The sequence below is a fragment of the Bos indicus x Bos taurus genome, chromosome 15 (assembly GCF_003369695.1).
Source record: "Bos indicus x Bos taurus breed Angus x Brahman F1 hybrid chromosome 15, Bos_hybrid_MaternalHap_v2.0, whole genome shotgun sequence".
Classification (NCBI taxonomy): domain Eukaryota; kingdom Metazoa; phylum Chordata; class Mammalia; order Artiodactyla; family Bovidae; genus Bos; species Bos indicus x Bos taurus.
In genome coordinates, this window is record NC_040090.1 from 30563005 (window position 1) to 30580633 (window position 17629).

At 50.3% G+C, this 17629-nt stretch overlaps 1 protein-coding gene across 2 annotated transcripts; it reads left to right on the forward strand.

The window, feature by feature from the left end:
* The first annotated feature begins 1680 nt into the window (after nucleotides 1–1680).
* Nucleotides 1681–13084, forward strand: UCP3 (uncoupling protein 3). Of its 2 annotated transcripts, none has more exons than XM_027562934.1 (7): nucleotides 1681–1815; nucleotides 5867–6086; nucleotides 6554–6764; nucleotides 7017–7217; nucleotides 8322–8423; nucleotides 9086–9297; nucleotides 11855–13084. In XM_027562934.1, the coding sequence occupies exons 2-7, from the start codon at nucleotides 5961–5963 to the stop codon at nucleotides 11993–11995; spliced, it is 993 nt and encodes a 330-aa protein (XP_027418735.1). In that variant the 5' UTR covers nucleotides 1681–1815; nucleotides 5867–5960; the 3' UTR covers nucleotides 11996–13084. The 2 variants fall into 2 exon arrangements, with proteins under 2 accessions (XP_027418735.1, XP_027418736.1); XM_027562935.1 differs by having other exon boundaries at nucleotides 1682–1815; nucleotides 9117–9297.
* The last annotated feature ends 4545 nt before the right edge of the window (nucleotides 13085–17629 follow it).

Sequence of the window (17629 nt, forward strand, 5' to 3'; positions counted from 1 at the left end):
CCAGTAGAACCAGCCGCTGTCTCCCCACTGCCCGCTCAGCACCCCCCACCACAGAGCCCTGAAACTAGGTGCTGCTGATCTCACAGAGGCTGATTGATTTCAACCCATAGCAGCCAACTTTGGAACTTCTAGCACAGGCTGGATTCTGGGGAAACGGAGCCAAAGCAGACAGGGCTGGCCCTGCCCTCAGAGAGCACCCAGGCCCACCTGAGCTCAGCTGCCCACACTCTGGGTTTCTCCAGGGCCCACTATTTACCCCCTCCCCACACCTCCTGGCTGCAATTCCCCCACCCCCTCCAGACTGCCATTCTCAGGTGGAGCCAAAAACCTCCTTCCAGAGCCCTCCCCACCTCAGCAACCCGAGCAGCCGCTCCCCTTATAGGACTAACCCAGCTGCCTGTTCTGTTGACATTAAAGCAGAGCCTGGCCCGAGGAGGAGGACCTTGGCACTTGAGTATCTGGACCCATAACCACTTGTACTGGGGCCACAGCTCTGTGCCCAAGTCTAGAAGTGGCCTCTGCCCCACCAGATTAATTCCCATCCCTCTCCACCTCTCCCTCTCTCCTCCCCTTCCCCTTCCCCTCCCTCTTTCCTCGGTCACCCGGTTCCCAGGTTCAGACTTGCCCAACCCTTACCCTCAGTGCCTATCACTGGCTACTGCAAGGGACCCTCCCCTCCCTTCCCCACACACCCTCCCCAGATCCCTTTAGCTCCAGTGGTGTCCATGCTGAAGCCTCCAAGTGTCATGTCACAGAGAGTAGTATTCACAGCAGATAGGTCCAAAGTACATTATCATTTACAGGCTGGCAGGCAGGCCCTGCCACATAACTGTATGACCTGGGCAAGTCCCTGTCCCTCCCTAACAATCAGTTCTCTCCTCTCTAAACTAAGCATTAAAATGCATGAATCCGCAGTCATAAAAAGGCACGAAGTGCTGACATATGATCCAACAAGGATGAACTTGGAAAACACTTTGGTAAGTAAAAGAAGCCAGTCACAAAAGGTCACATATTGTGTGATTCCATTTGTATGAAATGTTCAGGATAAGCAAATCTATAGAGACAAAGTAGATTAATGATTGCCTGGGCGGCATTGGAGGGAAGAGGAAACAGAAGGAGATGTGTGGGGAGGGAGGTAATGAAAATGTTCTAAAATTGTGATGACTGATGGCTGCATAACTGTGAACACACCAAAAACCACTGAATTGTACCAGTTAAACAGGTAAATGGCACGGGAATTATATCTCAATAAAGCTTTGGAAAAAAAGACTCCTAATTGTACCTACCTCGTAAGAGTTGTGAAAGAAATAATGTATGTAAAGTTTCTAGCACATAGTAGGCACCAAGAAATGAATTAGCATCACCATTGTTACTATTAAGAGGAGGCCCAGGGGAACCCTGACCAGACCATTGTGGCAGCCTTGGCCTTTGGACTCTCAAAAGTGACAAATCCAACCCCCACCACCCCATATACACCCTCATCACCCAAAGGAGCTCTTTCATCACCTGCAATGGGGTGTTTTAAAGAAGCCCAAGTCAAGGGAACTGAAGCAGGTCTGGAACTCTGACCTACCCCCCTCGCCTCCCTGCCCTGCACCAGCCGCCTCTGGTCAAGTGACCAGGCTGTCAAGTAGCTACTCCAGGGTAAGGTTTCAGGTCAGCCAGAGTGTATAAAGACAGGTGCCAAGCCAGAGGCTGCAGAGACACCAGCAAATGGCAAAGGAGCAATCAGATCCCTGCTGCCGCCTCCTGGGATGGAGCCCTGAGGACCCTTAAAGAGGCCCCATGCTTCCGCCACCCTGGCTGCCCCTACAGGTAAGACCCCACCCTCCACCCCATCTTCCTCCTCCATGTTCTCCCAAAGGCAGCTGGCAGCCAGAGCTGGTAGCACACAGCAGGTAGAGATTGAGTCAAGATGAGGGAAAGGCAGCCCTGACGAGGGCACTGTTGGGGCTGGGGCTCCACCCCCGACTCCTGTCACTCACCAGGGACTCGCTTCCCTTTTGCTCTGCCAGCGGCCTCTGCTGTGACTTTGCAAATCCCCAGAGATAAGATGTGGTTTTCTCCTTAGTCTGGCCCAGAGTCCCCACAATTCCTCCAGAGTATAAGGCCCTTTCCCCAGGAGGCCCCCCTACTCAGGAGGGGGCACTCCCCGACTCAGCAGGCATGCAGGAGAGACTTTGCCGGGAAGGTGGGGTCGAGGGCATCTCAGAACAGGGACTCTGATCCCTGCTCCAGAGCCACCACGGAGAACTTGTTTCTAATGCAGATTCCCAGGACCCCAGCTCAGACCTGAATCTCAGGCTGAGGGCCAAGAATCCGGTCTGTAAACAAGTGGCTCCAGGTACCCTGAGCTCGCTCTGAAGTCTTAGACTCTGGCAGGTGGGCCTGAAGCAGGTGCCAGACAGACTGGGCTCTAATCCCTCTCCATCCCTCTAGCCTTGTAACTAGCTGAAGCCCTCAAAGCTTCAGGGCTCTTGGACCCAGACAACAGCAACTATCTCGTAGCCTTATAAAGGGATTGAATTAGTCACTGCCTCTAGAGCCCTCAGCGCAGTGTCTGGTGCAGGAAGTGTTCAGCAGATGTTAGTGGGGCACCGCTACTCTGGGTGTGCAAGGCTGGAATGCCCCATTCCTCATGCCCCAGCAGAGCACAGGGAGGAACTTCTGCTCTACCCTTCACCTATGTCAGTGGGATAGGTCTGCTGGCCGCCAGGGCTTCTCAAGTACCATTTCAGGAGGCTGGAATAAAGGAAGAGGCTGGGGAGCACCAGCCACAGGACCCCTACCTCTGCCCACCCTGGTGGCCTCCCCCTGTCCTGCCCCCATGTGACCAGTGAAAGTCTAGAGCCCACCCACCTGAGTCCCCCGCCCCTTCCACTCTGCCCCCGGGGGGCTCAAGACAGCCTCTGGAACAGGTTCTGGTTTGTCTCCTAGCCGCTGCTCCTGACCAAGGCCAGGCTCCAACACCTCCAGCGCACCATCTCTGCAACCTCACTGGTCTCAGAGCCTCCACTGGCTCCCTCCCTGTCCAGCCCTGACGCCTACACCAGCCTGACCTGAACACAGGTCTGATGGTGTCATCCCTCAACTTGAAAACACCAGCCAGTCCCCATTTTCGCTAGATTAAGTACAGCTAGGGCATTTGAGGCCCTTCATCAAAGAACACTGTGGGCATCTCAGCTTCTTCCCCATTTCCCCACCTCGGCCCATGGGGTCCCTCGGTCAACTGGTCCTCCCTGGGCCCCTCTGGCCCTGGGCCATCTGGGTACCAGGCTGCACAGAGAAGTGGGATAAGTAGCTCCTGTCCTTGATTTGGGGCCCCCATCTGGGGAGAAATCACGGCAGTTAATGAACTAATTCTAGGGACTTCCCTGACTGTCCAGTGGTTAAGATTCCATGCTTCCACTGCAGGGCCCACAGGTTTGATCCCTGGTCAGGGAACTAAGATCCCACATGCCATGCAGCCAAGGGGGACAAGACAAAACAAAACAAAAAAAAGAGTCAATTCTAAAGAAGGTCTGGGACAGAGGCAGCCAAGGACAAAGGAGGTTCAGAAGGGAAGCCATATCTGATGGTTCAGCCCCCTGGCTGGAGACATAGCCTCCCCAGGGAGACAGACCCAGCCCAGAAGTGCTTAAAGCCACCCAGTGGGGCCTGGCCCATCACAAACACTCCACACCAGGGGCCAAGGGCAAGGAACGTGCAGTCACGCAGCTCTAGGGGCCCCACCTCTGCACCTCAGTTCCTAACTCTTGAGAGTGGAGTGAAAATACCTAACTTGGCAGGGTTCTTCTGTTAGAGCCTGGGCGGCCACCAAACATTTTGGAAAAGGGACACTCATACAACCAATAAGAGACACTAGAGAACATACCACCCAGGGGCCTCTCCTGCCCTGGGAGTCAGGCCCTCAGATTCCTGAAGCTGAGGATCTCGGCAGCCCTGCTCCTGATATCAGAGGAGGAGCTGAGCCGCAGAAAGGCCAGGGCCCGAGGGAAGAGAGGCTGACGGGCTGTGGGCACTGGGAGCTGCTCCTGCACTGCCTCGGACACGTGCATTCCAACCCCAAAAGAGGAGCCACAGCCTCCGGCCCCCCCAGGGACCAAACCTCCTGGCAGTTGCTGGGCTTCTGTCGGGCGAATGGGAAAGAGGATGGTGTTCCCTCAGCTGGCCTGCCATGCTGTCCCCTCAACCAGGCTCAGCTCCACATCAGCCCTCAGGGAGCAACGCAGAAAGGCAGGCAGATAGGCTGTGGGACAAGCACCACGGGGGCAGCCCAAGCCCTGACTGTGACAGGCGCCGGTCTCGGCCTCCCCGGGAGCCTTGTCTTCCTCTGCCAGCATGGACAGCAGTGCCCACCAGACCTCTTCACCAAGCTGTTGTTGCACGTGCTTAGCACGTAAGTCCCCAGAGAGGGGGGTTGCATATAATTCAAAGGGCTTTGAATATCCGCAACAAAAAGGCAAGATGGTGGACATCCATTCTACCACATCCATTGGGCTGCTGAGTGGAATGAACAGTGAAGGGGGTCTTATTGCTACCACAAGACCATGGCTGCAGTTCTGTCAATTTAAAGAAGTCTCTCTCCATCTTAAGCCTCTCTTTTCCCACCTGTAAAATAGATTTAAATGTCATCCTGCCCTCTTTCCAGCACTGTTTCAAGCCTAGCAGAGCAGAGCAACCCATGCTCTGACACTGGTGACTCTGAGCAGGCCAACATCTCTGAGCCCCTGCACTGGATCAGCCCAAAGCGGGGAGAGGAGAGAAGCTACCCTGCAGCCAGGCTGTGAGAATTCAGTGAGACGGTGTGTAGAGCTCCGCCCCCATAGCCTCATGCCCCGTAGCCATTCCCTCCTCCTCCTCTAAACCTGCCCTGGACTGTCTCACAGAGCATGCCCTTCCCTGCGCCTGGAGCCCCCTCCCACGTCTCCAGCTGCTGCAGTCTTGCCCACCTTCCCAGGCTCTCCTCCCACCCCTACCATGTTGACTGGGGATGGCAAGACCTAAAGTGATAAGGCTGGGTGAGCTCTCCATACACCAGCATATTAAAAAAATAGAGACATCACTTTGCTTACAAAGGTCCATAGAGTCAAAGATATAGTTGTTCGAGTAGCCATGTACAGATGTGTGAGTTGGACTATAAAGAAGGCTGAGCTCCAAAGAATTGATGCTTTTGAACTGTGGTACTGGAGACGACTCTTGAGAGTCCCTTGGACAGCAAGGAGATCAAACCAGTCAATCCTAAAGGAAAGCAACCCTGAATATTCTTTGGAAGGACTGACGCTGAAGCTGAAACTCCAATACTTTGGCCACCTGATGTGAAGAGCCGACTCATTGGAAAAGACCCTGATGCTGGGAGAGATTGAAGGCGGGAGGAGAAGGGGACGACAGAGGATGAGATGGTTGGATGGCATCACCGACTCGATGGACATGAGTTTGAACAAATTCTGGGAGATAGTGAAGGACAGAGAAGCCTGGCATGCTGCAGTCCATGGGGTCACAAAGAGTCAGACACGACTGAGCAACCAAACAACAACAACCATACACCAGGGAGCAGGCCTTCCCCAGGAAGCAGCTTGAGGCTGGGGAAGGAGCAGAGGGTTGTGGTGTGGAGTCAGAACCAGGTCTGTCTCTGCCTGAGCCTTTATACAGTGAAGACCACTTCCAGCGGGGAAGGGAAAGGGCAGGGTGAGGATGGCAAGAGATTAGGGAGGAAAGTGACCTGTTCTTATAAGTCAAATCCACACAGCTAAGACAGCCCTGCTCAGGCTTTTCACTTACAAACCTTCTCCTGGTGCTGAGGGGATCCTGGGGATGGGCCTAGAGGGCACACGTCCCATCCCCTCCCCTGGCCTGTCCCCTGCAGCCTCCTCCATGCACTGAAGCCCAAGGCTGGGCAGCAGCCTCTCTCCTTGGACCTCCACTGGGCCCTGGAGGGACCGGGCAGAGCCTTTGGGACCATGGTTGGACTGCAACCTTCAGAGAGGCCCCCCACAACGTCTGTGAAGTTCCTGGCGGCGGGCACAGCGGCCTGCTTTGCTGACCTCCTCACCTTTCCACTGGACACAGCCAAGGTCCGCCTGCAGGTAGGTGCCCTTTGGCTAAGGCTCATTGTTCCCAACAATGGAGGGGCTGAGTTCTCCACCAGGGCACCTGCCCTTCCTCACAGAGAACCCTGAGCAGGTCACTCACTATCCACGACCCTACCTCACCATCCCCTCACCACCCAAGATCTTAATTCCTTGGCAGGACGTGCCAGGGTCCTTACATGGCCTGCCCTACTTTGTAAGCCATAAAGTAAGAAGTAAGGAGTCACCGTGTGAGCTTGGGCAAGTCACAGACAACTTGTAATGAGAAAAGCCATCACTCTCCGATTTACCACACTGTGTACAACAGTTTGTGAGCTGGCAACTGCTACACAGAACTGTCATTTTTACTGAGACGTGACACTGTGACCATGCTTGTTCCGAGGTCCAGCCCCAGGCAGGGACCCCTGCACACAGCCCTGCCCACCCCCCACCCAAGTCCTCATACTCTGCGGGGTGTCCCTCAGATCCAGGGGGAGAACCAGGCAGCCCTGGCGGCCCGGAGTGCCCAGTACCGCGGAGTACTGGGCACCATCCTGACCATGGTGCGCACCGAGGGCCCCCGCAGCCTCTACAGCGGGCTGGTCGCCGGCCTGCAGCGCCAGATGAGCTTCGCCTCCATCCGCATCGGCCTCTACGACTCCGTCAAGCAGTTCTACACCCCCAAGGGATCAGACCGTGAGTGCTGAGGGCTGGGTCAAGGCAGGATCTAGGCTGTGGGTCAGGAGATCAGGGTGGTGCAGACTCAGAGGCAGAGCTGAGGCATGGGAAGCTGAGGCATGAGGAGACTGAGCCTCATGTCGAAGAGGATCTGGAACCCTGGCCTGGGAGAGGTGGGCATGGGGCAGGGGCAGCCCTCAGAGACCGGCATCAGGCCCGCAGAGGTGCGGGGTAGTACAACTCTGGCCCGCTTGCTCTCCTCCTCTCCAGACTCCAGCATCATTACCCGGATTTTGGCGGGCTGTACCACGGGGGCCATGGCAGTGACCTGTGCCCAGCCCACAGACGTGGTGAAGATCCGCTTTCAGGCCAGCATGCACACTGGGCCGGGAGGCAACAGAAAGTACAGTGGGACAATGGATGCCTACAGGACCATCGCCAGAGAGGAAGGGGTTCGGGGCCTGTGGAAAGGTAGGTCTGGACTCCAGGCTTGGGGGTCTTGGGCAGCGTCTTCTCCACCCTAGGGCTGGGACAGGGAACTGAGCAAGCAGGGAGCTCCCATCACAAGTATTCCAGCAGTTCTAAAGGAACATCCTAACATATCCCAATGGGCCAGCTGACTGGCCATACTGCCCCAAATTCAGTTCAGTTTACCAACCTTTCACCACGCGCAGGGCTCTGAGGGAGACAGAAATGAACAGAGGATACCCTCACGGCTCACAGTCACAGAGGAGAGAGGCATGTCAAGGAGCAGCCATTCCACAGGGCAGGATGTGCTGGGTTCACACAGAGGTGCAGGCCATGAGGGCTTAGGGCGTTCGGGGGCAGAGGTGATGTGAAAGTTGGGCCCCAAAGTTCCAGTGAGCTCCTGCTGTGTGGAGAGGGAAGGAAGGGCCCCCCCCAGCAATGGCCTGTGAGGGGTGACTGCTGCGCATGGAGAAGAAACAGAGGCCACTGCGGGGAGCAGTCATGAGAAGGGGGCTTCCTTGGGAACAAAACTTTAAGGTTCTCTATGTGTTTAAGTGGTGACGACCTTGACAAATAATGTTGTCTCTACCACATGTGGCCAGGGCTCACATGAATCTTGCAGAAGAAAACAATGACCCAGTGATGGTTAAAGGCAGGACACCTGAGTCACAGCCTTGCTTGCTGTGTGCCTTCCTGGAGCCCAGCCCTCATCTGTGAAACCAGCGGGTGGTCTCGCAGGTCGCATGGCTGCAACCTGTCACTGTTTCAAAAGCCCACCATTCCTGTCCCAGGAAAGGCTTCCTTGTCTGGCTCTAGCCAGGTCTCAGAGAGGCATATTTTAATTTTGATGGGTATTGCAGTTTATCCTCTGAAATGTGGCCCAAACACACACAAGAGGGTCTCTCTGCTTTTTGTCTCTAATATGGACATGGATAATCTGAGAGCTTTTAACATCGGAAAGGAAAGTGTGGAATCTGCCCATCCAGGGTGGACTCTTCTAGACCACTGGAACGAGGCACCATATCCCCCACCTGGGCCTGTGGCCTTGCAGCCAGGGGGTCCGCTTCTTCTATTTCCCACTCATCAGCCCCACCCGCTTCCTGACAGGAATTCTGCCCAACATCACGAGGAATGCCATTGTCAACTGTGGTGAGATGGTGACCTATGACATCATCAAGGAAAAGCTGCTAGACTACCACCTGCTCACCGGTGAGGCCCTGGGCTCCAGGCAGATAGCCCTCCCAGTCTGGAGGGGACTGGGGCTCCACAGAGTGGGTGCCACCCACAGGCAACCGGGCTTTAAAAGGAGTGGAGGGAGGCAGGGTGCCCAGCATCATTAGGGTGAGTAAGGAGGAACCCTAGACGGGAGGCCAAAGACCTGGGCTCCAGCCCAGCACCATTTCTCCCTGTGCACCTTCAAGCAAGGGTGGCCTTCTCTGACCAGTTTCCTCTAATGAGGTGGTTGGGCCGGATTAGCTTCCAACTCTGGGACAGCCCAGTTTTGTGAGTCCTCATCAAGAGCTCCATCTTGGCACTGCAAGAGATTTGGAAAACACTATCCTCATACTTGGGCTTCCCTGGTAACTCAGACCATAAAGAATCCACAGGCAATGCAGGAGATATGGGTTCCATCCCTGGGTCAGGAAGATCCCCTGGAAGAGGAAATGGAACCCACTCCAGTATTCTTGCCTAGGGAAATCCCATGGGCAGAGGGACCTGGTGGGCTACTGTCCAGGGGCTTGCAAAGAGTCAGATTTGACGGAGCACAAGCACTAGACTATACTAACCTCATGCCCAGGGAGTTCAGTTTCATTAGGGACAAACAATGAACACATGTGAAACAGAAAACAAGAGCCCTCTTCATCTCACAGCCCAATATCTGCTCTTCCTACCCTGCGACAGACAACTTCCCCTGCCACTTTGTCTCTGCCTTTGGAGCTGGCTTCTGTGCCACCCTGGTGGCCTCCCCGGTGGACGTGGTGAAGACGCGGTATATGAACTCGCCCCCAGGCCAGTACCACAGCCCCTTCGACTGTATGCTGAAGATGGTGACCCAGGAGGGCCCCACAGCCTTCTACAAGGGGTGAGCTCCCCTCCTGCCACCAGCACCCCCTCCTAGAGAACCAGGCCTCCCTCCCCGTCTCCCTTCCTCCCCTCCATGTAGAGTGTGTCTGCCATGGGATCACCTAGAAATACAGTATTGAACAGCACAGATGTAAATGCCACAAAGGAAAATTACAATATAAAGACCTAAGGAAATGTTTTTTTGAAAGAGAGGACCAAATCTGAATTGAAGATCAGGGAGGCCTATCTGAGAAAAAAAAAAGGAGTCTATGCATAGATCTAAGTGCATCCCCAAACACACAGGAAGAGGAGGAGGAGGGAAAGGTGCTTGGTAATCCTGAGGTTTTTCCCTGACCCACCGACATCACTGCGGGTCACCACTGCCGACAGCCCGTATGCTTCACACGTTCCTGGCATTTACTATTCCCTCTGCATGGAAGCCATTCCTGCATCATCCACATGCTCTCCAACTTACTGTCCTTCAAGACTAGTTCAAATACCACCTTCTCCCTAACACTCGCAAATACAAATTTTCCCCCTCTGTGAACTTCAGCAATACTTCCCTGCTACCATTTTTACGGTACCCACCACTTCCTACTTTGTAGGATAGTATTTGTAAGTTTAAACGATCCCCCATGCTAGAGTGCAAGCTCCTTGCAGCTAAGGACTGTGGCTTATACAGCTGACCCTTGAACAAATGCCAGGGTTACAGACACGGACCCCATGCAGTTGAAAATATCAATACATGTACAACTTATAGTTGGCCCTCCATACACGCAGTTCCTCTGTTGCCATGGTTTCTGCACATCCCTCGTTCCACACCCACAGATTCAACTAGTCTCAGATCATTAGTGTTTAATATTAAAAAAACTGTATAAGTGGACCCACAGAGTTCAAAGGGTTGTTCAAGGGTCAACTGTATACATCTTCCACTTCCCAGAGTCCCCAGCACAAAATCAGCTCTCTATAATAAAGTTATGAACAATCACCATGACCACCAAGTCACTACGCATGTGGACTTGGGTTAATGCTTCACATATATTATCTCCACACTCCCCCTGAACTGGGCCATTTCTCCACATTTACTGAGGAGGAGAATGAGACTCAGAAAGGTCATGGAACTTGTCCCAGCTCACAAAGCTTAAACGGCAGAGCCACGGCGCAAACCCTGACCTTTAGACACCACCCACTCCATCCCACACTGAGCTCTTTGCTTGGCCCTCGTACCTCCACCACTGAGGATGGTTTTCTGGCACCCAGCGTTGGATTAGGCCCAACAAGCACACATGGCCTCGACCCCGGGATGATGTCACAAAACAGTTTCAGCTGACAGCTCTTTTCCTATAAGTGCCGCCATCAGAAGGCTCTTCGTCCCACTTGTCTCGGTTTGTACTTTCACTTGGCAAACATTCACTGAGCACTTCGTGGGTGCTGGGCCCCGTGCTGTGCTTCTTTTGAAGAGCAGCTAACAAGCAGGGGACATTTATTGAGGATTTACTAATACTGAACCCTGTCCATTATCATTGAATCCTCTCGACAACATCCTCCAGTTACAGGTAAGTAAACTGAGGCTGAGAAAGATTAAGAAGCTGGTCAAGCTGGTATTTGAACTCAGGACTATCCCCAGAGTTCACATTTGTTGCCCCCGTGCCATCTTCCCTGTGAGAGGCCCAGGCTGAGGGTTCAGGAGAGGCCCTGGTGTGAGATTCTGGTGCCCAAGCCAAGTCCCACAGAGCCAAGAACAACCAGCCAGGCAAGGAGAGAAGCAAGCAGAAGGAGCAACGTGGGCAAGGGTGTGGGGGAAGGGTCTGACAGGAGCTGAGAGAACCAGGAGGGGATTAGCGGAGAGACAGGCTGAAGAGGAGAGCAGGAGCCAGGCTCCTCCCGGAGTCGGTGAACCATAGCTGAGGTGAGGTGGTCACAGGACAGGCAGGCTCTTGGGAGATTAGCTAAATTTGGCATCAAGTTGTTTTCACCTTGCAATGCCTCCAGCTGGAGGCAGAGGCCTCCTCAGGGGTGGCTGCTCAGGTTGTAAACAAGCCCAGAAACACTCAGTGGCGGAGTGGAGTCAGGTGGTTTCAACTGAGCTATCTCACCCTGGTCTCTGAAGAGAAACTGGCAGCAATCATAGAGTGAACTGAAGTCGCTCAGTCGTGTCTGACTCTTTGCGACCCCATGGGCTATAGCCCACCAGGCTCCTCCGTCCATGGGATTCTCCAGGCGAGAATACTGGAGTGGGTTGCCATTTCCTTCTCCAGGGGATCTTCCCAACCCAGGGATCAAACCTAGGTCTCCTGAATTGCAGGCAGACGCTTTAACCTCTGAGCCACCAGGGAAGCCTATAAAACTGTGAGAATTAACTGCCTAACGGTAACCGGGCTCAGAGTGCTAGTTTTCTTTCCTTGCCTGACTCCAACTTCCGCCTAAATTCCTTCAGTAGAGAAGGAAATGACAGAACAACCTCAGAAGTGCCCGTGACTAACGGAAGTTCAGCACCAGCACCGAGTGGGGAGGGCACACAGATCTATGCGGGACTCCAGTCCACCCACCTGACCAATGGTTGTCTCTCTCATCAGATTTACACCCTCCTTTTTGCGTTTGGGATCCTGGAATGTGGTGATGTTCGTCACCTACGAGCAGATGAAACGGGCCTTGATGAAAGTCCAGATGCTACGAGACTCTTCATTTTGACTAAGACAAGGCTACTCAGTATTTAGGACAAAACCAGTTAAGGTTGGAATAAAGCAGTGGGTCCACGCCACAGGGACACAGACCCACACATGTTTGTTTACAGAACTGTTTACTTGATGCTGACTCAAGAGACAGAAGAATAGGAAGGATTGTGGTCTTCAGTGCTTTGTCTTAAGAACACCTTTGTTTTGCACTGACAAGGTGGAAAATAAATTATATTAATTTGTGAAATCCATCAGGTTGGATGCCTAACATTTAGGCAAGGAAAAGTAAACCAAAACAGATCTATTTGGGTAAAACGGAAGTTTGCATCCTTATATCCCCTGGAAGATCTGATTATATGATGAATTATAAACAGGAAAGACTGCAAGCATGGAACAACAGTGTCCCGCATTCCCCTTGGAAATCAGCTAAGGAGTGTAGGGAGACACCACCAAAGCAACACAAGGACTTTTGACAGCAGCCTTCGGTTAGCCACGGATCATCAGCTGTATTTGTTATGTGTCTGCATGTAGAATCCACTGGGATTGTGGGAATTGTGAGAGAGGAAAAAAAAGAGAAAACCTAGAAACTGTGCCAAAGGAGCATGGCTGGGCCAGTGTGAGGCTGAGACCCATAAATGTTCGCTGACAACACTGGAGAACCAAGAGGGCAGCCTCAGTCTCCTTTTCTGTAAAATGGGAGTAATAATCCCTCCTACCTCACTTGGGGTGTTTATGAGGATCAAGTGAGAAGCTGGGCAGAAAAACACATTATAAAAGCAAAAGCTCTGGACAAGTGTGCATAAAAGGACAATGCCTCAGAAAAGATTTTGTCGATTAGTGAGGAAGTGCCAGGGAAGAAGTTTTTGAAAGACACAGTTGCCTAGAGGTGAGACCAAAGGAACCAGGGACTCGGGGGTCAGGGGTGACGGAGAATGGTGTACAGCTGCCGGAGCCCCACTCCCAGGCAGCCCCCACTCCCACACTGGACTGTGAGGCACCTTGAAGGGTGTGGAGTCTGGGGACAAAGAGGTAAAAGCTGGGCTGAGAGTCTAAAGTATCAGGGCTCAGAATTTTTGAAAATTATCATGACTCAATAAAGAAATTCACACCTTGAGTGTGGGAATGAAAAGAGCCACTTTTCTGCCTTCTCTTTCTTAGATGGAATTTCCCTTTCTCACTTCGGGCATCCTGTTCATCAGTGCAGGGCCATGCCTGGCCCCTCACCCATACACTGCCTTCTGTGCTTCTGCAGCCCAGCTGCTCAGCATTTTAAGGGTTTGACTCCTCCATCTATAAAAGGCAGGCTTAAACCAGATGACCTTCTCCTAAACTTAACTGGACACATTTCATGTTGATAATTGGGATCCATAAGATCAGTCTTTTTCTGGTTCTTAGCAGCTTATGCGGCTCTGATGACAGAACTGAGTTCCAACCTCACTCACCCACACACACAGTTACTAGCCACCTAACCATGGGGAATCCTTGCATCATCGAGTCCTACAGAGAAGTGGGAAGGACAATCTGCACCTCACAGGAAGGGCTCAGTGATGTCACGACTCCCTCCCTCCCCACTCTGACTCCTCTGCATCCTGGGGAAAAATGAACATCCACTTACCCTCAGCACTTTTCTAAATCTATATCATAATTTGAGATCATTTACATATACAAACTGGACAGTCCAAGCAAAAGCAAAAAAGTAAAAATTATTTTGATTTAATGTCTGGTTTGGCTTTCAAATAAAAACCATATTTAAAACTTTTTCTTTTCACTTGACAGCAAGTACAAATCATTTTTAAACACTTGCTCTTGATTTGTAAGTTGCTAGAGGCCAAGGACTATGCCTTCCATGAATTTCTGTCAAAATTAACCCATCATCTACCAGAGCATACTATTTAGATGATGCTGCTGAAACAGGATAAACGCTCTGAGCGATGTTTTGATTGGGATCCGAAACCCAGTGACTTTCAGATTTCTGGGAAAGGGAAAACAAGACTGGTGGGAGGTCATCTAAAGTTTTCTGGGAAAAATACTAGATTTCTTTCCCCATTTCTTAAAGGCAGAAGTGGAACCAAGTGACCTCAGAATAAAGTTCTGTGATTTTAAGAACAAAAAGACAGTTTCCGCCAAGCCACTGCCCACTGTCTCTGCCAGCAGGAAGCCACGGATGCAGACTCACAAGGTCAGATCATCAGCTGAGGCCCACACTCATTCCCCTCACTGCACACTCACAAACACCTAACTTTATCAAGTCATTCGAAAGGCTACCGAACTTGGACTTCCCTGGTGGCCCAGCGGTTAAGAATCCTCTTCCCAATGCAGGGGACATGGGTTCAATCCCTGGTCCATGAAAATTCCACATGCTTCGGGAGCATGGAGTGGGGTGCCATTACCTTCTCCGGCTTGGTATTCTTAAGCTCAGTTTATTTACCTGTGCTAAGTCTGCCAGGCTCCTCTGTTCATGGGATTCTCCAGGCAAAAATACTGGATTGGATTGCCATTCCCTTCTCCAGGGGATCTTCCTGACCCAGGGATGGAACCTGCATCTCTTATATCTCCTGCGTTGGCAGGTAGGTTCTTTACCACTAGCACCACCTGGGAAGCCCCCTTATTTACCTATAAAATATGAGTAATAATTTGACAGAGAGCAAAAGTCTGCAGTTTTGTTAACTAAAAATGGTAAACTTCATAGGAAATAAACTGGATTCCCCATGCACTGCTGGCAGAAATGTAAGATAGTAGGGCCACTTTGGAAATTTTGAATTTTAAAAAATATTAAATACATGTTTACCGTTTGATCCAGTCACCAGAGAAATGAAATTGTATGTCCACACAAAGATTTGTACATGAATTTCCATAACAACCTTATTCATAATAGCCTCAAACTGGAAATATGTAATCCAAATGCCCATTAACTGGTGAGGACACAAACAAAATGTTCTGTATCATTGTGATGGAATACTACTCAGCAATAAAAATGGATAAAACTGCTGATACATGCATCAACATGTATCAACCTCAAAAAAACATTATATTATATGAAAGAAGCCAGGCACCAAAGACTACATCTCACTTACTATAAAAATTTTAGAAAATGCAAAGCTATAGAGACAGAAAGTAGATCAGTGATTATCCAGGGCAAAAGGTAAGAGAAGGAAATGACTGCAAACAGATAAAACACAACTTTTGGGGTGATGGAAGTTTTAGGGATGGTAAAACTGGATTGTGGGTACTTCCCTGGTGGTCCAGTGGGTAAGAATCCACCTTCCAATGCAGGGGACACAGGTTCAATCCCTGGTCAGGGAACTAAGATCCCACATTCTACAGGGCAAAAAAGCCCATGCACCACAACTAGAGAAGCCCACGTGCCACAACAAAGACCCAGCACAGCCAAAATTAAGAAAAATTAAAAATTGGATTGTGGTCATTGCTTCACAACAGTATAACATTACTAAGAATTAATTAAAGCACACACTTAACAATGAGCAAACTGTATGGTAAGTTATACCTCAATAAGGCTGTTAAAAATGAAAAAGGTTATTCTCAGCTCTTGGCAGTACTACTGTAATAGACAAAAACTACAACTGAAATGTCCCATCAACAGTGGAGTGAATACATTGGATATACTCACACATAGAGACTATACAGCAGTGGCAATTAAAGATCTACGACTTCATGTAACTTGGATGAATCTAACAGATACAATGTTGAGAAAGACACCATACAGTACAACTCCATTTATATGATGTTTAAGGACAGGCAGTGGCCACAGGACTGGAAAAGGTCAGTTTTCATTCCAATCCCTAAGAAAGGCAATGTCAAAGAATGCTCAAACTACCACATAATTACACTCATCTCACACGCTAGTAAAGTAATGCTCAAAATTCTCCAAGCCAGGCTTCAGCAATACATGAACCATGAACTTCCAGATGTTCAAGATGGATTTAAAAAAGGCAGAGGAACAAGAGATCAAATTGCCAACATCTGCTGGATCGTCAAAAAAGCAAGAGAGTTCCAAACATCTACTTCTGCTTTATTGACTATGCCAAAGCCTTTGACTGTGTGGATCACAACAAACTGTGGAAAATTCTTAAAGAGATGGGAATACCAGACCACCTGACTGCCTCTTGAGAAACCTGTATGCAGGTCAGGAAGCAACAGTTAGAACTGGACATGGAACAGATTGGTTCCAAATAGAGAAAGGAGTAAGTCGAGGCTGCATATTGTCACCCTGCTTATTTAACCTCTATGCAGAGTACATCATGAGAAATGCTGGGCTGGATGAAGCACAAGCTGAAATCAAGATTGCCAGGAGAAATATCAATAACCTCAGAGTAAGACGGTAGGTGTTGCAAGAGGGCATCAGAGGGCAGACACACTGAAACCATACTCACAGAAAACTAGTCAATCTAATCACACTAGGACCACAGCCTTGTCTAACTCAATGAAACTAAGCCATGCCCATGGGGCAACCCAAGACGGGCGGGTCATGGTGGAGAAATCTGACAGAATGTGGTCCACTGGAGAAGGGAATGGCAAACCACTTCAGTATTCTTGCCTTGAGAACCCCATGAACAGTATGAAAAGGCAAAATGATAGGATTCTGAAAGAGGAACTCCCCAGGTCAGTAGGTGCCCAATATGCTCCTGGAGATCAGTGGAGAAATAACTCCAGAAAGAATGAAGGGTTGGAGCCAAAGCAAAAACAATACCCAGCTGTGGATGTGACTGGTGAGAGAAGCAAGGTCCAATGCTGTAAAGAGCAATATTGCATAGGAACCTGGAATGACAGGTCCATGAATCAAGGCAAATTGGAAGTGGTCAAACAAGAGATGACAAGAGTGAATGTCGACATTCTAAGAATCAGCGAACTAAAATGGACTGGAATGGGTGAATTTAACTCAGATGACCATTATATCTACTACTGTAGGCAGGAATCCCTCAGAAGAAATGGAGTAGCCATCATGGTCAACAAAAGAGTCTGAAATGCAGTACTTGGATGCAATCTCAAAAACGACAGAATGATCTCTGTTCGTTTCCAAGGCAAACCACTCAATATCACAGTAATCTAAGTCTATGACCCAACCAGTAACGCTGAAGAAGCTGAAGTTGAACGGTTCTATGAAGACCTACAAGACCTTTTAGAACTAACACCCAAAAAATATGTCCTTTTCATTATAGGGAACTGGAATGCAAAAGTAGGAAGTCAAGAAACACCTGGAGTAACAGGCAAATTTGGCCGTGGAATACGGAATGAAGCAGGGCAAAGACTAATAGAGTTTTGCCAAGAAAATGCACTGGTCATAGCAAACACACTCTTCCAACAACACAAGAAAAGACTCTACACATGGACATCACCAGATGGTCAACACTGAAATCAGATTGATTATATTCTTTGCAGCCAAAGATGGAGAAGCTCTATATAGTCAACAAAAACAAGACCAGGAGCTGACTGTGGCTCAGACCATGAACTCCTTATTGCCAAATTCAGACTGAAATTGAAGAAAGTAGGGAAAACCACTAGACCATTCAGGTATGACCTAAATCAAATCCCTTATGAATATATATATCATATATTATATGATATATGGAAGTGAGAAATAGATTTAAGGGCCTAGATCTGATAGATAGAATGCCTGATGAACTATGGACTGAGGTTCGTGATATTGTAGAGAAGACA